At 37.7% G+C, this 24,047-nt stretch overlaps 1 protein-coding gene across 2 annotated transcripts; it reads left to right on the forward strand.

Annotated features, from left to right (window-relative positions):
- The first annotated feature begins 251 nt into the window (after nt 1-251).
- Nucleotides 252-23,961, forward strand: kcnb1 (potassium voltage-gated channel, Shab-related subfamily, member 1). Of its 2 annotated transcripts, XM_027146333.2 has the most exons (3): nt 252-606; nt 1,564-2,232; nt 18,393-23,961. In XM_027146333.2, the coding sequence occupies exons 2-3, from the start codon at nt 1,660-1,662 to the stop codon at nt 20,298-20,300; spliced, it is 2,481 nt and encodes an 826-aa protein (XP_027002134.1). In that variant the 5' UTR covers nt 252-606; nt 1,564-1,659; the 3' UTR covers nt 20,301-23,961. The 2 variants fall into 2 exon arrangements, with proteins under 2 accessions (XP_027002134.1, XP_047670362.1); XM_047814406.1 differs by lacking the exon at nt 252-606 and having other exon boundaries at nt 1,471-2,232.
- Nucleotides 23,962-24,047: the final 86 nt, after the last annotated feature.

A 24,047-nucleotide genomic window follows, 5' to 3' on the forward strand; every position in this document is an offset into this window, starting at 1 on the left:
TTCTCCTTTTTTTTTTTTTTACAGAGCCTATAACCATGGACACATGAGGTTTTTATGCCAGCTGCTTTTGCTGGTCCTCTGGTCATTATATGAAACCCCTAATACATAATAAGGAACACTGGTTGTTTGTGTCTGATTTCAGCACTATAGCATTCATTCCCCCCATAGGTGCTCTTTCGACAACAGATATTTTTCGGGGTAAAATATGAACTGTGTATTTCTTCTCAGAAACTAATGAGCCGGTGGATGCTGTTCGCCATTTTGGCCGAGGTCACTGGGCCGTGGCGCAGGAGGGAGGAACACGGTTTGCAGGCCAGTGAAGGGTTAATATCAGATCCAGCCTTCTGCACACTAAAAAAAACCCCGCCGCGAAATCAGCTCCACGGATTTACCGCTGGACTTGTTGATTTGTTCCTCTTCCTATGAAAAAAAGGAATCGGCGGTTTGTTGTAGCGAGCAGACAAATATGTCCAGACTGAAAGATAGCGGTCCTCCACATGGGCTTTATTTAATACTAGACATGGGAATAAAGCAGTGACGCTCCTCTTTCTTGTGTTCCTCTTCATTTATGGGCTTTTCCATCATTCTGAGCCTTCAGCTACTGAGGTATGTTTGTGATGAATCTCTAGGCATTCTTCTTCTTCCTCCTCCTCTTCTTCTTCTTCTTCTTCTTCTTCTTCTTCTTCTTCTTATTATTATTATTATTATTATTATTGTTGTTGTTGTTGTTGTTGTTATTAGCTGTTATCAATACAGAACAATAATCCCCAAACAGAGATCAAATCCCTACTGTTTCCGTCTTTAGCATTAGTCTACTTTAATTAAAGAACATTTGTTTTCGTGCTCACTTTGGTTTGATCGACATCCTGATTTCTCTCTAAACAATGCATTTGAATAAAAAGAGCATAATCAGGAAACGTGTTTAAACTGATGGCTGACTGATCGATGCCACTCAAAACACTGGATTGTGTGCTGGATCATTTACGCGACCGAATTTCTTAGTGGATTTAACAAAGTATACAAATGTGTTGCATGGTGCTTTTCTCCTGTTTTTATAGGCAGTGCAGACCGGGCTGCGGCTGCGCTGCGGCTGCGCTGTGGCTGCGGCTGCGCTGTTGGACAGCTGATGACTATTTAACAACAGAAAATTGCTTCTGGAATGTTATGTTTCTCCTAAAACATTCAGTAGCAAAAACCCACCAGCCTTTCTACACATAGGTTACCGAATAACGGGCATGTCCTCAGAGGAGACGGATGTTTTTATTACCAAAAATCAACACGTGTCCTGAGCAGCTGCCTTCTCTAATATATTATTACCACAGGCTCTGGTTAATATAACTTCCTGCACATAATTAAAAGCACAAGTTGTACAGTACTGCCGGGTTTTACAGTAGTGCATGAGTCATTTCAGCCTCGTGCCCGTTACGCGCATTATTCCATCTAGACGCGTTCCTTGCTTGACTCTGGGTGCACGTGCACTTCTAGTTCGCCTGGAAATCCCTAACTATTTGTTGTTATTAAACGTGTACTAACTGTGTGACTTGTTTTTCGTTTTGATCCTAGCCATGGATGAACGCGGTTCCTACATCGAGAGGTAACGCAGGTTCTGCGGCCCGCCTGGAGTAAACCATAGCCTAGGAAACTGCGGCCGAATCAACAATGGAGAGATCTGCCATGATCAGTAAAACAGGCTCTCGCTCTGCGGCCTCTCTACCCCCGGAGCCGGTGGACATTATCAGGAGCATGTCGTGTTACCGGCGTGTGCGTCTAAACGTGGGCGGTCTGCCGCACGAGGTGCTTTGGCGCACACTAGAGCGCCTGCCGCGCACGCGCCTGGGCAAACTTCGCGCGTGCACGACGCACGAAGCGCTCATGGATATTTGCGACGACTATAACCTGGACGAGAACGAGTACTTTTTTGACCGGCATCCGGGCGCGTTCACGTCCATCCTGAACTTTTATCGCACGGGAAAGTTGCACATGATGGAAGAGATGTGCGCGCTGTCGTTCAGCCAGGAGCTCGACTACTGGGGCGTTGACGAGATCTACTTAGAGTCGTGCTGCCAGGCGCGTTACCACCAGAAAAAGGAGCAGATGAATGAGGAGCTACGGCGCGAGGCTGACACACTGAAGGAGCGCGAGGGCGATGAGTTGGATAATGCGTGCTGCTCGGAGAAGCGCAAGAAACTGTGGGACCTACTGGAGAAGCCTGGATCTTCTGTAGCAGCCAAGGTAGCTATAAGAGTGGGAGCCTATTAAAAGATTAAAAGTGTATGTCTGTGTAGGAATTAACATCAGACTGACACACAGACACACACACAAACACACACAAACACACACGCGCGCACAGTGCCAATGCCTTATACTTGAGCACTGCTCAGCTGATGACCTGCTTAATTGTGGTTGAAGTCTTGATATGAACTATGGCTGAGAGTTTTTCTTTTCTTTTCTTTCAAGGCACTTGTATCCAATAATGTCATTTCCTAATACCATTAGGCCTGATTCCAGGTCAAATCATGCTCTCTGCCAAGGTAAAATCGCAACGTCCACATATCTGTTGGACAGTTGGCACATTTATAGCCTGCCAATTAGCTTAAAAGGGCAAATAAAAAAGTGCAATTCTCATTTACTCCTGTTGTAGAGGAAATCACGTCACAGTTCTCTGGCAAAGGGATTAATTGATAGTGTATTTTTGGGGTAAATAGTGAAAAATTTTGAATGGGAATTCTGCAGCTTGATCCATTTGAGCAATGGTTACCAGTTTTTTTTTTTTTTTTTTTTTTTTTTTTTTGCCTGTTTTAAGTTAGTTTGGAAACAGGATAACTTTGTTACAGCATATGATAAACTCATTTCATTGTCACGCATAACTTAATATGTTGCTTTGAGCTAAAACATTATAAAACACTAACGATGTACTTTCTTGGAAATACATATATTTTAAAATGGACAGCACTCCCAGGTGTGTAGCAAAATCATTTACAGTGGGGTGGTGTTTTGATGGTGACCGTGGGGGTTGGAATATGGGACAAAATACTAACCTACATCCAGAGAAAATTATATAATATAGCTGCCCTGTCTGTGTAGGGCACTAGTAGGATCCTCATTTAACAAGAAATACATACAGCTTAGCAACATTTGTTTTTAACCTAATAAGGTACAAAAAAAATCATAGCTAACACATGACCCTACATGTAACACATAACCCTACTTTATATGTTATGTGTTATGTGTAGTAATGTGGTAACCAAGTGGTGAATGTGTTGGACTATTGATTAGAAGGTTGAAAGTTTGAATCTGACTTTGAATTTCCACTGCTTGGTCTCTACGCAAGGTTCTTAACCCCAATTGCTTAATTGTCTAAAGTGAAATGTAAATGTAAGTCGCTCTGGATTAGGGTGTCTGCAAAATAGCGTAAATGTTATGAACAGGGGCGATTCTAGGGTCAGAGCTTTAGGGGTGCTGATCACCCAATGAGCCCCACTGCTGCCACCCCCCCCCCCTTTTCACACAAAAACACAAAATATGTCTATTGAAAAATAACTTTATAATTTTAACATTGATTCAATTAACTCCAAAATCCAACATCCAGTACTCCAAACTCCAAAATCCTGTTTCGATTCCCACCTCCGCCTTGTGTGTGTGGAGTTTGCATGTTCTCCCCGTGCCTCGGGGGTTTCCTCCGGGTACTCCGGTTTCCTCCCCCAGTCCAAAGACATGCATGGTAGTTTGATTGGCATCTCTGGAAAATTGCCCATAGTGTGTGAGTGAATGAGAGAGTGTGTGCTCTGCGATGGGTTGGCACTCCGTCCAGGGTGTATCCTGCCTTGATGCCCAATGACGCCTGAGATAGACACAGGCTCCCCGTGACCTGAGAATAGTTCGGATAAGCGGTAGAAAATGAATGAATGAATGAATAATAATAATAATATCAAGAAGAAGAAGAGAAAAAGAAGAATTGACTTACAATGGGTGGAGCTATGTGTGGGCCAGGGGTGGCCAGTGCCACCCTAGTGTAGTTACACCCATTAAGCCTTGTCTGTAGAGTTTCTTATTGTGATATCTCAATCTAGTTTAATGTCAACTTTTTAAAACTAATTTATATCAATATACATGTAGGGGGACCTCTTCATTCCACTGGCCATGCTTAATTTATGAAACATAGGATGGCCGTTATTCATTAGTTGTCATGGACAGTAGTTGAGTCCTGGGATATATAGGACACAGCGGTGCTCCAAGCTCTTCATGTAATACAGTAGCATTGGATGTCATCATAACCTAGTGTCAATAACGCATGAGTTGTGGTTAGACCCTGGGGACTCAGGTCAACCTCATAACAAACATCTTGCTCATAATACTGTTATTATGCATTAATTAGTTGTTTAATCATCCTAATTACTCTAAAGTGCAGTCATGGAACTTCCAATGTCATGATAGATAATATATATATATATATATATATATATATATATATATATATATATATATATATATATATATATATATATATATATATATATAATAATAGAGAAACAAGAAATGATCAAAGTTAATATTACAGCTGCTTAGTAAGAAACTGTATAGAAATAGGTTAATGTTTCGAATGGGAATTTAATTATATTTATATTAAAAATCTATTCTATCTGGTCTCTGTTCTTTTTTTTAAGGGACATAAAAGATAAGTAAAGAAACGTTTTATCTGTGATTTGCATGAACAATTTTAATTGGTTAATTCAAAACTGCAGGTGATTAGTCAACACTGGGCTTCTTTCTCAGCTACACTTAAAAGAACGATCAATGTAACAGATGGGTGACATTGCTTTTTTTTGTTAGAACTTTTCCTGGCTCTTAGTACTTCCTCCAATTCCCTTCATACACTCTGTGTCCCAATCTCCCTCCTTCTAGTCTTTTACTCGGCACCTCCTGCTAAATGTCAGCAAAATGTCACATTAATTATCTTTCATGAGACTTCATGTCCCATTTTGTTTTTCCCTTTCCACCTTCTTTCTGTCCTGTCCATATTCAGACCAGCTCTGTCTACATCTGCCTCCAATCACATTTTGCTGCATGGCTCCACCACACAATGTGATTACAGCTGACCACTGGCTATCTCTGCAAATTGCTGTCAGCTCATATTTCAGCACCGCACAAATGTTTTTTCTTCTTTACATGACAGAATCTTGACCATTACTGGACACTATTAAAGTTTTTGCTGGAGAGTAGCAATATTGTGGTTTTCATTAGGGCAAACTAATACAATGCATATGCATATAATTGTATATGTTAAATTCTGTGATTGAATAAATGTCAGGGCCAGTCAGGAGCTGGTGCTTCCTGTACCATCAAACTCTCTGGCTCCACTATGGAGTGTAATTGTAGAATTGGAATCTCTTGGTAACAATATCATTTAAGCAAAAGAGCCCATTTGCACTTGCCAGTTTTCCACATCACTTGTAGATCCCACTTTCACAGACATCTGCACTGTCCTGATTGCACCATTGTAGAGTTCCGGTAGCTGAATCTCTGTCAGCAGGCTAACTGTGAATAAGCCAACTTGAAGAATTTATGTGCATGGTGTAGAGTGTAATCCAGCCTTGTGCTGGTTTGATTATGGACATACCTGCCTGTCATATTATTGTGCGAGTAGAGTTACATGTTGAGAGCTCGCCCAGTATTAATTCCATCTTGTTGATGTGTTCTGCACCCAAACCAGTAGGGAGAGATTGGAAGTGTCTGCCTGTGTGTCCCCTTTGCCCCCTGCCAACATACTGATCCCCATTCTGGCCCAACCCATCCCCTGTATGATGCTATAATGACAAATATCAATTATATCCCCATCCTGATTACAGTCAGAAAAATTTAAGCTGGCTTTATTCAATATTTCATAGCAAATAGCTTTGCTTCATGGACCAGGACAAATAAACTACTAGCTTTAGAGAGTTATCTCTAAAAATAGGGTTCTAAAATCTAATTGCTACATACATTAATTGCATTCATTGCATTACACTCACCAAACGTTATCAGGTATATTTTACTAATAGCCTCCCTTTGCTCCTAAAATAGTCTCAATTCTTCATGGATTCCAAAATATGTTGAAAACATTCTCCTGCTATTTTGGTCCATATTGACATGATTGAATTAGGCAATTTCTGTAATTTTTACATGCTGCAAATCCACCATTCTATGACATCCCAAAGGTGTGCTATTGTATTCAGAGCCAGTGACTGGAAAGACCACAGAAGAACACTGAAGGTATTGTCATGTTCATAAAACCACTTTTCACACAAGAAAAGTTGGGTTCATGGACATTCTGTTTGCAACAAATTCTGACCCCAGCAGCTATGTGATTCATCATATACGGTTTTTCAAGTCTTTTTTTACTAGAGTGTTCAGTTTTGGTGAGAGTGTGCTCACTGCAGGTCCAGCTTTCTGTTCTTGGCATATACAGCTGTTTTAAAATGGTTAGCACTCGTAGGTGTGTAGCAAAATCATTTACAATGGGGTTGCCAGGTTTGGTGTTTTGATGGTGACTGTTGGGGTTGGAATTAGCGACAAAATACTAACCTACATTCAGAGAAAATTATATAACATAGCTGCCCTGTCTGTGCATGCTGTACGCACCAAATTCTGACCCCAGCAGCTATGAGATTCATCAAATCAGGTTTTTCAGGTTTTATGTCTTGTTATACTAGAGTGTCCAGTTTTAGTGAGTGGGTGGACAATGCAGCTTCAGCTTTTTGTTTTTGGCTAAGAGAAGTGGAACTCAATGTGGTCTTCTGCTGTTGTAGTCCATCCACCTCAAGGTTCTTTGTATTATGCATTCTGAGATGCTTTGTTGTTCACAATAATTTGACAGACTGATTACCTTAATAACTGCTATGTTCTGTCAGCTTGAACCAGTCTGGCTATTCTTCATTGATCTCTAATTTCAGCAAGGCATTTCCATCCACAGAGCTGCAGTTCACTGGATGCTATTCTTTATTGCAGTGTTCCGAGTAAACTCTACAGACTATTTTGCATGAAAATCCAAGGAGATCAGCAGTTATAGAAATACTCAAACCAGCCCCTTTATTGAGACAGAGAAGCACTGAGTGTTGATACTGCCAAGATGAAAATTAAATGTGCTGAAAAGTGCTGATACTGTTCTTTACTGAGGATGAGAATCACTCAGCATTCTTATACTGCACTTTACTGATGGTGACACTACTCAAAGTGCTGATATGGTACTCTGTTGAGGATAATAGCCACTCAGAGTATTGATACTGTATTCTCATACTTTAGAGGATTTATCATGGTGTTCTAGCATCAAAACTGTCTTTGTGTTCTTGGTTGTTATAACAGAACCAATATGGTCTGTTCTATCCTTCATCAATCCCTTTATTCACATATATTCATTATATATAGTATAACACTCAATATCTTTGACTCTATTTTTTCAACTCACTGGAAAGACTAGAATGTTAAACTGGATGATTGGGCAACCCACACAGAATCAAGAAGTGACAGCACTGCTTTTGATACTCAGCCAGAAAATAAGTAAATCACCCTGGCTGTTGAGAAAAGATAGAAGTAGAACTATTATCCTTGATAATCATATATAAATTATAAATACAACTGTTCAAATGTTAAAGTTAGAAATGCTGGAGTGCTGCATTGGGTAGCATTGGTGCCTCATAGCTCTAAGGTCCAGGGTTTGATACTGAGCTCAGGGTCTGAGTGGTGTATTGTATGGGTTAGTGTGGGTTGTCAGATTGTCTTAGCTAAATTGTATCTAGGTGTGAATGGGTGTAAGTGGTGGTTCTGCATGAAATTTGCTGACTTCAGATCCAAGGTGAGCCTGACCATAATAAAGCAGTTACTGAAAGTGAGTGAACATATCATTAAATGTGATTTAAGCATTGACATCTGACCAGTGTTGTATAAAGTATTAGAAAGCAATACTTGAGTAAAAGTACAAGTATCCTACTAGAAAAAGACTTTGGTAGAAGTGAAAGTCCCCTTTTAGAATATTACTCAAGTAAAAGTCTTAAAGTATCTGATATTTACTGTACTTAAGTATCAAAAGTAATTTTCTGATATTTAATGTACTTAAGTGTTTGAAGTAAAAGTAAAAAGTAAAAATTCAGCGATTTTCGGTAGGCATAAGAGCAGGGGCGGTTCTAGGATTTCATCTTTAGGGGGTTTTAGCCTTCAGTGAGAATTTAAAACAAGAAGAGTTTTATATTATATATTAGGCTATATGACTACATAGTAAGCCAAAAGTTATGGTATTACTTAAAATGGCAAAAGTGGACACCAAAATTTTATGTATGATGTAATGATGCCAGTATTGAATCAAATCAGTTCATGTATATGTGCATTCTCTACAAACAGTGTGTCCAATGAATGCACTCACTCACTCACTCACTCACTCACTCACTCACTCACTCACTCACTCAGTTTCTACCGCTTATCCAAACTACCTCGGGTCACGGGGCCTGTGCCTATCTCAGGCTTCAAGACCAAATCAATAAATGTTATTTTTATTTAGTATTTTATGGATTGTTTGCATTAATATTTTGTTTATGCTACAAATCTGGTAATAAGAATAGCAAAATTTCACTGCTTTTGGTTGCCGTATTTGCAGCTTTCAGCCAATTAACATTATAAATGCTTCCAGCTCTGAGTGCGCATGCATAATACAACGTGCGTAATACAAACTAGGAGCAGTGATTCGCCAAACCTCCCTTATTGCAGTCACACACATTTATTCTGATTTTATTTTGTAGTAACGAGTAACAAAGATGCTTATTGGAAATATAACGGAGTAAAAGTATACATTTTATCTAGGAAATGTAGGGGAGTAAAAGGGAAAGTTGACATAAATTTAAATAGCGAAGTAAAGTACAGATACGTGAAATTTCTACTTAAGTACATTAACGAAGTATTTGTACTTTGTTACATTACAACACTGCATCTGACATACATTGCTTAGTCCTTTGTTGCAAAACACACAGTATTTTATGAATTATCTAATGCTTCTGAAAGGCATGAGGCATGTTATTGTAGAATTAAATTTAATCATCTCCCTTCAGCACCTCATTTGTGTCATTGGGTTAGTAAAGTGAATTTCAATACACTTCACCTGAACAGTCTATTCGATTAAACGTCTAATACTTAGTAGATACTTACTAGTATTATTTAGGTAAGATGAACTGGCTGTTTGAGAACAATTGAAATATGGTAAATACTGTGCAGCTGTGACAGATAGACCTATGAATAAAACACTGATGAATGGAAGCGCACCATAGGCCGTATATGTGTGTTCGCCTGTGAAAACTATTCAGATGCCTCTGTGACTGAATGTGGCAAATAGCCAAAAATGGTGTAATATAATGAGCACACCACTCATTAGGCAACTTAGGGGCAATTTAACAAAGAAGGCAGGGAAAAAAGGCCAGTCTAATTAAAGACTGTTTTAATTGTCGTTTTGTTAGTTAAATGTGATCTCCTTATGAAGTGAAGGTAATGTTTTGATCAAGTTGCTGTTTATTTGGCATATAAAATTGTACAGAAAACAGATCAGTGTTTATAGTTTACTCCATACTCCAGAAATTACATCTTGCTAATCTAACAAAATGGTGGAACGTAACAGAAAAAATAAGGACTTACCTTTGTGCTTTTTATATTATTATGGGGACTCCTACAGATCAACCAAGCAAACCTCGGTCACAAAGGACCTTAATTTAAAGTGGTCACCCAGGGGCAAAAAACACCCTGGACAACTGTTTTATTGTGTAACACAATCCCTTTAAACATCATGCAGCTTTAGGAGACTCTTTACATTGACAAATTTATAGGTTTCGTACATGTACAGAAAAACTAAAATATGCTTGCCTGTTGATTACACCACAAAGTGATGAGACTGGTGAAACAATGCCAGAGATACATAATTGCTTTGTTGACACTGTCTGGAGTGTTTTTGAAACTGCAGCTGCCAACCTTGATGAGCTCACAGACATTGCGTGGTCATTCCTTTTAATAGCAATAGAACGTTGAAGAAATAACTATTGTTTATTACTAAGATCAAGAACCTTTGTCCAGCCAAGGAGGCAGCCTACTGAAGTGAAAACAAGATCAACATCTCACCAACTGAAGAAGATGCTGTAAATCACTGCCTAATGACCTGAAGTTTTACTGTAATGTAAGACTCTTTTTTTTTATAACCAGACTTTAACTTTATATGTGGTTGGGATGAATGGAAAAAGGCAATTAATGGAAAAACAGAAATTCATGTAATCGAGTGTCATAATGTCCTCATGTGCAGAGTTTTGAAAGGCCACCAAGTATGCATAGTTTGTTTGTAAGCATATATACCATTGTGTAGTTACTAGTATTTTATGCAATTATTTATCAGTTGCTTAAACATACTGTAGCTTGCCATTGCCAGACATTATTGGTAATCTCTGGAGAAGTCTGCATTATGAAAACATCCACCAGTAGAGTTTTTATATATGATTAATTGTGTTAAGGGTAAATAAACAAGCCATAAATCTAAGTCTGCTCTGTCTTTCGTTTTTTCTCATGTGCAATGCCACACACCATCAGTACGAATTTAACTTAGCTAGAGCAGTGACACCACAATCAGTGATCTAACATATCTAAGCAATTAGGATTGGTCTTAAATGATGTACACTGCTCATAATCAAATACTTTGTTGTCAAGTTTAAAGATGAAGAATTATATTTAATATTTACCCGAGATATTAATATGCTTGGGGGTGCATGGTGGATGAGGAATAAAATATTATAATGTTTTTTTTTACAGATATTTTGAGTATGACTGATATTGAGCAGATATTATGGATAACATATACTAAGACTATGTTTTACGTCTCACCCATTACCTCAACTCGACTATACTGGGGCCTTCATTTTTAGGGTTTAATTACTGTGATTACTATGTCTGCATATGCATTTTTTTTTTTATTTAGCTTTAGTTCTTATGAATTTGTTTTCCAACCTCATATTTCATTCCCTCTGATTTTATGTTGAGCCACCTTATAGAACAGGATGTAATCATGCATCTAGAAAAAAACTGAAATGAACGTGGGTTGCAGTAGAAAAAATGTCTATTATGTATTAGACTATTTATTGAAAAAGAAGGGATATGTACTTATAACTTGTGCTTTCATGATTGAAACCGAGGTAGCCATTAAATTTTCATTCAGGTCTAGTGGAGTTTTTCCACACAGAACAAGGATTTGTGATGAAGCAACATTAGATTGTAAAATGTAGTAAAAGCATATGTTGCCCTCTTTACTCTACTCCCTCTCTACTTACTGTTACACAGGAGGCAACCGGATGAGATAATAAGCTTCAGATATTATTTAATGGAGGAAGGCACCTGAAGGCCCTCAATGAAGAATGCTTGTGCATCTGTTTTTTCTACCCATTTATTGTGCTTTCCAAACCACACAAATAGCTGCAGATGTTCCATACCTCTATAAAAATGTTCTGTCAAGTTTAAGTTTTCCCTGCAGTAAACCATACATCACCCCTGTGCATAGACAATGTGCCACCTACACTTTTGGGGTAGACAGAAGAAGGGATTTTTCCAGTTGACCCTGCACAAGCTCCAAACAATGGCCAGTTTCTCACATAAGGTGAATATTTTCCACTTGTCTGCACAGAACTACAACTCTTTCTGTAACTGCCAGTATGTTGGGGTTGCTATCATTTTAAGGTGTGTGGTCTACTATGCCTTTCATCTGGAATGCAGTCATGGTCTTTGAGGGCCTTTCAGGAATATTAACAGTTTGGTATTAGAAATTGTTGACATTCTGATTACATAGTCTGTTGGATATGCTTGTTTTTTGGACGTTTGTGTCTCGATGCATCCTGGCTCAAAGTATTTGTCTCTGCCCCATCTATTAAACCACATCAGAGAGTGAGTCTATTACCAAAAAGATCAACTTCTGTTTTCACCTTAGCTGAATTACAATAAGTAGGCAGCTTTTTAGACTGATGATTATCTGTGCACTCCCAGAGAGCGGGCTTCCTGATATTGTCTGCTCTTTTTTGTCCCTTGATAGTTGATGTAAAACATTTCCATGGAGCTTATTTGCTCTATTATGTGTAATTCCGCTTATGAGTTCCTGAAATTTATGCCAAACATTATGTGGATCAAGATATGTGGATCAAGATACACAGTTCCAGTACTAGAGTTGCAAATTATAGCATCCTGCCCAGGCATATAAAGAAGGCAAATGGGTGATATTTGGATATTTGGATATTTCATATCTCTCATCTATAATAGAGAATGTTTAATTAATCATAAATTAATAAAAGCTAATGACAGGCTTTTCTGAAGTCACATGATCATTTCATGTTTAGTAATAATTACCTTTAATTTATTTTTGAAAAATACTAATGACCTAAATAGATTTTTAGAATTCATTCTGTTTACATTTAACACATGGATAGTGTTATACACAATGACATTATATACTGTTCATTATAAACATTAATGTGTGATGTGTGGCAATTAGAAATTTCTTGACTGCATCTATAATTGAGATGGCTTTGTGCTTCATGACAAAGGCACTTTGCCATTGAACAGTCTGCAAAGATGTCTAGTGATTCTTTTTGTGGGTACCTTTAAGTTGTAGCATTTCTTCCTGCCTGATGAGGACATTTGTCTGGCTAAACACCTGTTTTTTAAACTGCCTACCCAGCAGCCAATTGTACAGATAAAGGAATATACAAAGATCCTGCTAAGCAGCAGTTCTAATTCAATTCACACACACTTTGCAAAAAACATGGTTGATAACTTGAAAGCAAAGCATACATCACTGTATTGTTGTGGAAGTAAAGAATTGTCCAATATCACACAGCTCAAATTTTTCCTTCTCCCTAGGGTTGCTGCCAATCATGTTTGTTTGCATTGCTGTATATTCAATATGCATATAAAATATATAATAATTTGTTTTAATATCAATTGTATTATTAGATACAGAATAAAATTTCTTAGAGTTTATCCAGGTATCCAGGTTTCTTTTGGGATTGCTTTTAGTAGAGACTGAATGCCAAAAGTCAGTTTTGCCATGTTGTGTGGTGTCTCATAGTGGTCAACTATCTATTTTTACATAGCAGTCCAGGAAACACACTTTGAATGCAAAAGTGCAACATTTTGTTTATCCTCTAATAAGATCTTTGACATGAATGCTGTAAACCTCTTTGAATGGGACTTCCTAACTTTTCTTCAGGGACTGTTAGACAGTCACTGTCTTCACATAAAGGTCTTTAAGAAGCGTATCATTGCATAATAAACGGTATCTCTCTAGGGCCTCATAAACTTATTACACTCTTTCTGAATGTGAGTCATCTCTCTCTGCCACAATTCCCCAAGTGCCTTGTCTGGGATCTCCCACTTTTACTAAAATCCAATAAGGTATCTGTTTCAAAGTCTATTATAAAGATACTGATTTGAAATGGGTGATTCTGAAAATTACAGCAAAAAGCAAGAGGACTGGATTCTCTGGGAATAAGCTCATATGGCCTGGGTTGTTGGGCAGATGATGCTACTGTGACCTTGTACCATTACATGCTCGGCTATGGGCATTATCTGTAGCCCATCCTGGGAAAACTGGATGTGATGCAGGAGGTTATTACACAAAACCTGTGGAGCATTATAATTACTTGGAATACTCTGAGATAGAAATAAATCTTTCTCAGCCTTTTCTTTAACCCCATCGTATGTATATTTTATTACTTATCACCTGGTTGTGCTATTGTTCTTGGCTTTACAAAACGTACCAACCAAAAGTTGGTTAACAGCAACTAATAAGATTTGGATCCCAAAGATTGACCCTTATTCTTAAAGTGTATTTTCACTGAAATTGACAGAGAATTTTGCCACCGGCCATCATCACAGTCTAAACAACCAGCATGTGTGAACTGCAAAAATTTGACTGTTTACAAACTGAATCTTTTAGACTTATGCCCAAGTCACTATAGCACATAACCAACAATGTGATCACAGCAGTACATTCACTGACAGACAGTTTTACAGGTATACTTGTTTGATCTTTTTACAAAACATAGGCAAGGTTGGAAAATAAAGCTTTTATATCCTCAGTTCCTGCCTTGTGTAATGAAAAGTGGATCAATTTCGTCTGATTGTATTTTTTCTAGTTTCCGCAATGCTGTGCTGTTTCTTTCATCCCCTCTCTCTTCATTCCCCATTGACTCTGAGCATCATTCATGTTTTCACTAAACTGAAAAAAGTGTTTTTTGGAATAAAATACAAATGTGTTTTTAATGAGAAACAATTTGTGCAAACAACAGTTTTACCTGAGCAGGGCGTACAGTGATCACCAGTGTGTCAGAAAAAATGCACATATATTTAATAATCTTTTGATTGAGTATACAAACAACAGAAATTCCAAAAGGTTTGAGAGTAAGTATATGTATGAATGCCTTGTAAATACATGCACCTTTAATCGCAGCAAACCCATTCACCTCCACCATTGACATCCAAGTCATGTTGCCATGGTGAACAACACTGGTTTCCTTGGTGACAGCTTGTGTTTCAGTGCTGAAATAAGAGTGCGTAGCTTGTGCTGAGTCTGTAATGTGATTTCAGTGTTTTTGAAGCCATGAAGTTATGAAAGCAATTTAGAGAATAGTGTGGCCAAAGATTCAAATTCATTAGCCTTATTGCTGAAAAAAATCATTTATTTAATGAATAACATTTGCAAGTATAAATGGGCAAGTAATAGTCAAGATATCTATTGCTACACAACTACATTTCAAGGTTATGTTCAAGGAAATGTTCATAAATGAACTCAGTGGAATTCATATAGCAGTAGTTCAATTAATGGACAAAAACATTAATTTAATTATAACCCAGAATAAAGTACACTTACTTTGTCTACAAATAAAAGTGTCTTGTTATAATAGTGTTTTATTCCGATCACTTTGCTTTTTATCACTTTACTCTTAAAATGACTACACTGTACACAAAGGTTTATATTCTACCATTTAAAGATTCTGCTTTTCCCACTTTGATTACTTTTGCATTAAAATATTTGTTCGTGACCAGAACACAACAGTTTTGACCTTGCTAAAAAAATGTGTTGCTTCACAGTTGTTGATGAAGTTATGAATACATATTGTCACACTTGTAAGAAAGAAGTAAGTGTGCATGAATTACTATAAAACATTTTTACAGTACAATTTAATTTGAATATTTTAGGGTGCTATATATTTTGGGTTTAATACCACTCCTGCTTATGTTGCCTACAAACACAACCACACACACTTCCATGTCTGCAATGCTAAATAGCCTGTCATCAGTGTCACCATAGCAACAGTGTCGTATGCTTGGACGCACAGCTGTCTCTACCAAGATTAGCTTTTGTGCCTGTAGGTTTAGGATGATATTTACATCTTAAACACTTTGTATGTTGTTGGTGTGTGTGTTCTTTGTGATTACATTCTTTTGGAGTGAATGAGACATGTTTCTGTTGCCGACATCTCTGTACACTTCAACAGACAAACACTAACACAAACCACATGGTTCTGTGCCATCTGACACTCAGCATATATAATTCAGTAATTAGCTTTATTAATAATTCTGGCAAGTTAAGGTCTACGTAAGGACAAGTATAAGAAAAGTGTATTCCTGCCTAGATCTCTAGACTACTGTTGTTTCATTGGCTATACTATAAATAGCTCTGTAACTGTCTGGATGGGTTTAAATATAGACACTAAGACAGGATTCTCCCCCAGCACTCAACCACATGAATAATATATGAGAGAATGTGGCTATGCCATTTAGGTCACCTGGCTCTGTGTGTGTGTGTGTGTGTGTGTGTGTGTGTGTGTGTGTGTGTGTGTGTGTGTGTGTGTGTGTGTGTGTGTGTGTGTGTGTGTGTGTGTGTGTGCCTGCTGCATTTTGGTTCATGTCTCAAGGGCTGCTAAAACATAGCTGAAAGAGGTTGCATGTGTGTAGGGGGCTTATTTTCCAGCCATTCATGGAGCTTGAATGTGAAGACTTGAACATATTGACATTCACAAGGTTTTGTGTAGTAGCACGGTCTTGTGTGTAACATGCCTGTATGTGTTATCAGTCGACTACTGTGGAAAATGAGTAAAAAATGGACTTCATCTGTAACCATGGAGACAGTGTCAGTACTGAAAGACTTGTAAGCAGGTTCAGAAACAGTCTGCTCAAATCTCAACACGCACGATCTGTTCAGCACAGTAGTTACATTCCCATACATTTACAATTTACATATTTTACTGATGCTTTTATCCAATCTACAACTTACAGCTGAGATAGTGAGCAGGTGAGGGATTAAGGGTCTTTCTTAAGGGCCAAAGAGTAGCAGCATGGCAATGCTAAGACTGGAACTCACAACTTTCCAGTTAGTAGCTTGATGCTTTAACAAATAAAACAAAAGGCTTCCCAGCACTGCCATACATGTCAAAGCTGAACCGTCTATCTGAGAAAAGTACATAGCAAATGAAGTCTTTCAAGAATGTCTAAATGTATTTATGGACATTATCTGTTAGCTCTAAGTTAAAATAATATTAATTAGTCAATCGGTTAAACTCTGAACATTTTTTGCATCATAATGAATTCTATCAATCTGCAATTTGAGAGGTGCTAATAGGATTGATGGCAACAGGCTACTTCCAGATGTTATTATAGAGTAAAAGCATGATGCATGTTGATCCCTTAGTGGTTCTGAAGGTGAGAACTGAAATAAGAAATGTGAGACAGCTGCTCTTCAAGCACAGTCTTTCAAATTCCACTCTCTAAAGATCAAGGAATGCAGCTCTAAAGAAAATGGAGAATCGGATATAATAACGGAATACAGAGGACCGGAGGGATGATAGAATCTGGAAAGAAAGAAATCTCCATGAACTTACAAGCCATTCCATGCTTAGGCCTTATGTTGAGTATAGTCATGGTTGCTATGGAGACAGATCTACATCAGTGTGGTCAAGGTCAAAGGAAGATTTCTTAGAGAAATTGCCAAAGGTGAGGGGAAGACTTTTCAGCAGGTACACACAAACACACATATGTTGGTTTTGCTATTTTTGTAAGGAGACACACACACACACTCACACACACACACACACACACACACACACACACACACACACACACACACACACACACACACACACCAGCTATGTACATCAAAAAATAATACTTATAGATTTTTGTTACTAAACAATCCCAATTTAAAGATTCCATATAGTAATCAACTATAATAATTTTGTTGTACTAAAATACAAAAGAAAATACAAAATGTTCATATAAAGGAAATAAACTGTGAAACAAGGTCAACAGGATCTTAATTCACATCTGCCATGTTGGCATGGCAACAGTGCCCCACTTCTCTGTTTGGTGATGGCTAAGAGCTAGCTAGCTTTCTTCTAAGAAACATTTTTCAACTATGCACAGTAGAAATTATGCAATAGTTTTTTATGTTGCTTGAGGGTCTTCTTGTTCTAGTTACTCTTAGCTATTACCTACAGACCTTCAGATAGGTGCTTGTGCCTCTCTTTGTGATTGTGTGTCCATTTATTCAGAACCCACCATAACTGCAAAAGAATTCTAGACACTGTGCATTTATAAATTGTGGGTTTTACCTAACAAACTGTTTTAAGGTACAATGTACATACAAATTACAGCCATCAATTGTTGTGGCTCCCTTTATTCTTCCGTCTAAATTGAAAAGAAAGGAGTTGAAAACAGTGTTTTTACTAATCTAAATTATAGCGTGTTTTATTATTCTACCAATATTACTTTACTTATCAATCAAATCTTCAAGCAGAAATAAAATTAGAGACCCAAACACACATTATATACTAAATGTATGTGGACCTTCCTAACACTGGAGCCCTGTAATAATTTACTTTAAATCTATGTACTGATATAAATCTATGTACTGATATTACTGATATTCCCTTAGTTGGTGTAAAAATTTGGTCCATTGCATTTGTCAATCTGAGACTATCATACGCACAGACTGAAGACTGAAACTGAAGACTGAAAAACATTATTTTGCATGCTCAAATTCTTTATATCCTCCTTGGAAACTTCTCTCTGATTTCGTTATCAAGTCATTATCACAGAGCTCATTGTAGTCTCAGAGATCACACTTTTTCCCTTCTAATGTTTTATGTGTACATTACCTGAAGCTCTTGACTGATTAGATCACTGCATAAATGAGTAGGTGTACAGGTGTTCTTGATAAAGTGGACAGTGAGTATATAAAATCTAGTAAAAAAAAATTTAATAAAAATCTAGATGTAAACCTTAGGAATTATAAAATAACAACAATCCTTTAAATGAATTTCACACTATTTGTGTTTTCTGATCTTTCTCATTTTCAGATATTGGCCATCATCTCCATATTGTTTATTGTGCTGTCTACCATCGCTCTGTCTCTCAACACACTTCCAGAACTGCAAGACATAGATGATTTTGGGCAGAGCACAGACAACCCTCAACTGGCCCATGTCGAGGCAGTTTGCATTGCCTGGTTTACCATGGAGTATCTCCTTCGCTTTCTTTCTGCACCCAATAAATGGAAGTTTTTTAAAGGTCCACTAAATGTCATTGACCTGTTGGCTATCCTTCCATACTATGTGACCATCTTCCTCACAGAGTCCAACAAAAGCGTACTGCAGTTCCAGAATGTGCGCAGAGTGGTGCAGATATTTCGTATTATGCGGATTTTGCGAATCCTAAAATTAGCTCGACACTCTACTGGGCTGCAGTCGCTCGGCTTCACGTTGCGCCGCAGTTACAATGAACTTGGCCTGCTAATCCTCTTTTTAGCAATGGGCATCATGATCTTCTCAAGTTTGGTCTTCTTTGCTGAAAAGGATGAAGATGACACAAAGTTCAAGAGCATACCTGCTTCCTTTTGGTGGGCTACTATTACAATGACTACTGTGGGATACGGGGACATTTATCCAAAGACATTGTTAGGCAAAATAGTTGGCGGTCTCTGCTGTATTGCTGGAGTGCTTGTCATTGCTCTCCCTATCCCTATTATTGTAAACAACTTCTCTGAGTTCTACAAGGAGCAGAAAAGACAAGAGAAAGCCGTTAAGAGACGTGAGGCTTTAGAACGAGCCAAGCGCAATGGCAGCATAGTGTCTATGAATGTTAGGGATGCTTTTAGCCGTGGTGCAGAGCTTCTGGATGTGGTGGTGATGGAGAAGGGTGAAAAAATTCAAGATAACCATCTTTCACCTAGTCGCTGGAAATGGTCATCCAAGAGAGATCCATCTGACACCAGCTCTAATCGCTCATTCAATCAAGAACAGGGCTCCCCAAGCAAGACCAGGGCCTCCAGCCCTCAGAGGCTCAATCCACAGAAATTAGAGGAAGTGTACAACCAGATGTCTAAGACACAGTCACAACCCAACCTCAACACCAAAGACAGGAGTTCATTCCGAGCAGGTAGTAGAAGGGATGATATTGAGCTAGGTACCTTACCAGGCACAGGAGTTAGTCCATTTGGGGGTCATGAAGGAGTGGTGGATATGAAAAGTCTGTCAAGCATTGACAGCTATATCAGCTGTGCCACAGATTTCCAAGAAAACACACGATTTCCTTACAGTCCAGCAGTTGGCTTGTCTCTCCCAGAGAGCTCTCATTTTTCACACAGTTCTGGATTATCTGGACGGGTCAGGGCTAATCCAAGCCTTCAGCCCACAATTGAACATGAATCCATGCTTACACCACCATGCTCTGCTGCAAAGCCACCTGATATAGAACTTCATGGCGGAAACCTTCTGAAAACACCTTCTCTTAGAATGAATCATAACAGTAATATGGATTCAAGTTCAGCTGTTGGCCTTTTATCAGACAGCTCTGCTCTTTCAGATCACTCTCTGATAAGTCCAGAAGTATCCATCTACACTACAGCTAGCAGCAGGACTCCACCGAAGACACCAGAGGGAGTAGCCCTCACACCTACTGTTTTCACATTTCATGATGCCTCTATCAACAGGTACATTGATGCTGATACAGATGATGAAGAACATCTCAGAGAAAGCAGTCCATCCGACTGTCTGCTTGGAAGTCTGAGCACCAAGCCTCACCTACATATCGGCTACCAGAGGGGTACCAACCACTTGGAGGCTGCACAGAGGTTGTTAGGTCAGAACTGTCGCTTTCCATTGGGAGGCAATCCAAGTGGAAGTCATGATAATCATTTAGCATTAGGTGTTTTACATAGATATAGAGGGGAAAGGGGACGTTCCAACACCTTTGATGAAAGCCTTTGAGACCAGTGCATTTAGTGACTACAGAGAAAAAAGGAGCATGGTGGGAGGCAAAGGAAATGGGAATAGTAAACATAAATGGTCAGTGCAGTGTCCACAGATGTACCACAACCCATATTTCTCCTTGTCTCTCCCAATTTTTTGTCAATGTAAACTGAAACAAATGTGTCTATTGTCAGAATCTGACATAATTAGTTTTGTGCAGTCAGTTCGGGATGGAAAATTCAAAACTGAACAGCTACAACAGGTCTGTAAAGTAAAGGAAAGGACAGTCACTCACTGCCAAAATCTCTAGCTATTGTCCAGAGGCCACTTTTATGATTAGGCTTTAGATCAAGGTCAGGTTATAGCCTGTTTATGAGTGCAACCCAATCCCTCTCCCTGTTAAGAAACTAGCCTTACGTGATTGCAGGTATGAATGTCTGAATGTCTACAATGCCTGAGTGGGAGTGTATGTATGGGTTCATTTGTGAGGAGAGTTGTCCTTGTGGTTACATTTGATGATTTACATTTCTGCACACATTCTCAAAGTTATACACATACAGTGTATCTGATTTATTTTTATATAGACATGGACATTGTAGAAATCTAGAAATTGTACCATTCTATTATGTTGGGCCAATCAATTGTATACCATAAAGGTCATTCACACTGCGGGGATGCAAGCTTATTTAAGGTATGGCTATTTTTTCATTCTTATTTTTCATTTCTTATTTTATTTAGCATATCACCTGGCCAATTATGACAATTATGATAAATTATGTTTTTATAAAGAAGTCTGGCACAAAAGTAGCATTTTCAGTTGCTATCAATGTTACTATGTTTATGTTTTCATATCGTCTATTAGAAACCAATATGTAGTACAAAATCTACTTCAACATGCACTGTATGGTTTGTGTATGTGGACACCTGACAGTCTTACCCATTTGTGGGCCTTCCAGAAACTGTTGCTACACAGAGGTCTAGAATGTTTTTCTATGCTGTTGCATTAAGAGTTCAGTTTACTAGAACTACAGTATGGAGTCTAGCTCAAACCTGGTCCAGCATGACAATGCCCCTATGCACTTAACAAGGTCTCTAAGGACATGGTGTACCAAGGCTTGTGTGAAAGAACTTGAGTGGTCTGAGCTCAATCCCTCTGATCACTTTCAGAATTGGATTGACATTAGTACCTGACCTCATTAATGTTTTTGAGGCTAAATGGGCACAAACTCCAAATATACACTCTAAAATCTAGCAAAAGAGTGAAGCCTTTCCAGAAAACTATATTGTATATTGTTATAACAGCCAATGTACAACATGTACAAAAAGCACATTTGGGTGTGATGACCAGGTGTCCACATACTTATAACCATATACTATATATATATATAGTCATAACACATTGTTACCATTAAAATATCTATAACAGAATGATCACATGCAATTTCAAACAGCATGAACATAAAAATTGAGGTACATGGATTCTCTACTGAATTTCCCTGTCCATGCAGAAAGGATTCTCAGGTATGTATAACATTTATTAATAATAGCAACATCAGTTGATATGGTAACCACTTGCCATTGTCAGTGTGTAAACAGACGTTAGAGATGGGTAGTTTATTTAAACTCAAGCTCTCTCAAATTCGAGAGAAACATATGGAGGAAATGGAAGAACATTAGGGAATTTGCATCTGCATTTGCATAAAGTTCTTCCATTTCCTCCATATGTTTCTCTAGAATTTGAGAGAGCTTGAGTTTACCGTTACCATATCAACTGATGTATGAAACTTCCAGCTGGTGTTTTAATAACGGTAGCAATCTAACATATCGTTTCCCATAGGTGTTCTCCTATAGGTGTTCAAGTGGCTTGAGATACGGTTTAGATTATTTTTTTCCTCATTAAAGAATTCAGTAGTGTCCACACCCATCCGAGTGGAAGTCTTTCATTATAGGATAAAGGTGTTCACTAAGAATACATTTGCAGTGACAGTTCCCTCTAAGGAGACTAATGGACCCAAACCATACCAGCAAAATGCCTTTACAGCAGACCAGAGCTACTGGTTTCCATTCATTTGTTATCCATCTGTACTTCAATTACATTACTGTTAGTGCAGAATAGTTTGTTTGTTTGGTTGGTTGACAGATAGTCAGATAGTCTCTGTTTAATGTTTCTATTGTAAGGTTAACTGGAAATATCTTCGTATGTAGTCCATGATTATTGGCAGAGAATTATTTTATTACAGAATGTTTGATTTGAATTCTGAAGTGGATCTTTTATGGCTGTTTTTAGTAGTACCCAGAAAGCATTTCAGACTTTTGTCAGACATTGTATATAAATAATTATATACATATAGTAAGCCACACTAACAGATGGATGTAGCATCCACAATTTCATCTCAGAACCAATTAACTGAATGCTATTGCCCTCCATTAAGATGTGTGTCAAAATTGATAGACTACCTCAAATTCATGTACCATACACTTATATTAAATTTGGTGTTAATAAGCAGAAGTGTTGCCAAGATATGCCCTCACGTCCTGTTTATTCTTTGCTGTCATATTTATAGGCCTGTCTAACCAGGCCAAGCAAACAGTTTTACAAATGAAGTCTCATGATTTGAGCAAATTTTTCTAAAATTTGTAGAGATGAAGCCAAACAGATTTTTGCACATTGTGCTAATTAGCTCATCTGGAATGGGTGGAGCTAAAATTTTGTTTGTTTGTTTGTTTCACTGAAATAATAAATACATTTTAATAGGCCCTGATAATGTTTCAGTTGTATGGATAATTGGAAAATAGCCTCTTATGTATTCCATACTTACTGGCCGAGCATTACTTTATTATGACTTGTTTGCTTTGAATTCCAAAGTGGAAGTGAAGTCTTTTACAGCTGTTTTTAATATTGCTCAGAAAACAGTTCAGAGTTTTGTCAGACACTGTATATAAATGTTTTCATTGTGAAAATGTTTGATGTAACAGTCAGCAAACAGTGATGACAATCAAAATATTGTGAAGTTAAAAAATCTAATAAAACATTCATCTCTTTCATGGGTTAAACTGTGATGAACGAAAAAAAATACATTTTGTCTTACAGCCCATTTAATTCATTTTCAGTTTTCAGTTTATTTATTTAAAATTACAGAGCTTTCAAATATAATTGCTTTTATTGAAATTTTTTGAAATTATTTTAGATGACAAGGCTCATAAAGGCAGTATTTGTTTCAGGTTTCAACCATGAGCACAATCACATGACCACAATATTTTTATCCATTATTATAAAGTCATGGTTTATGCTTATTATTTATTACTTATAATGTTTAATTTGAATATTCTTCTGAAAATCATTTGATTTTAGATCTTAAAAAAATTAGCAAAATTTATTTTCCAGGGAATTTACAAAAACAAAAGAAAGAACTGTTTACACCTCCAGTCCCCTAAATCCTTTATGGTGTTGTTCGTAGGTCTAAAGGCTGTGTGTTTTGTAAACTTTCTACTTGTCAACTTTCTATGCTGTTGTTTCTGTATGCGTTATGTCATTTGAAGCATGTCGTACTTCTGGAGTTCTATCTTGTTCTATATGTGTCTCGTAAAGAAATGGAAAAATGTGTCAAAATGTCCTATTATCTTTCATTTTCTTTTCATTAAAAGATTTCTTCTCCATTTTGACTGGCTGAGCATTGAATAAAATACAAAATCAAACATGTTTTTGATTGTTTATTTCAGATGGATGCATGGATGGATGGATAGATGAATAGAGGGAGGAAGGGA

Source organism: Tachysurus fulvidraco, chromosome 5 (assembly GCF_022655615.1).
Source record: "Tachysurus fulvidraco isolate hzauxx_2018 chromosome 5, HZAU_PFXX_2.0, whole genome shotgun sequence".
Classification (NCBI taxonomy): domain Eukaryota; kingdom Metazoa; phylum Chordata; class Actinopteri; order Siluriformes; family Bagridae; genus Tachysurus; species Tachysurus fulvidraco.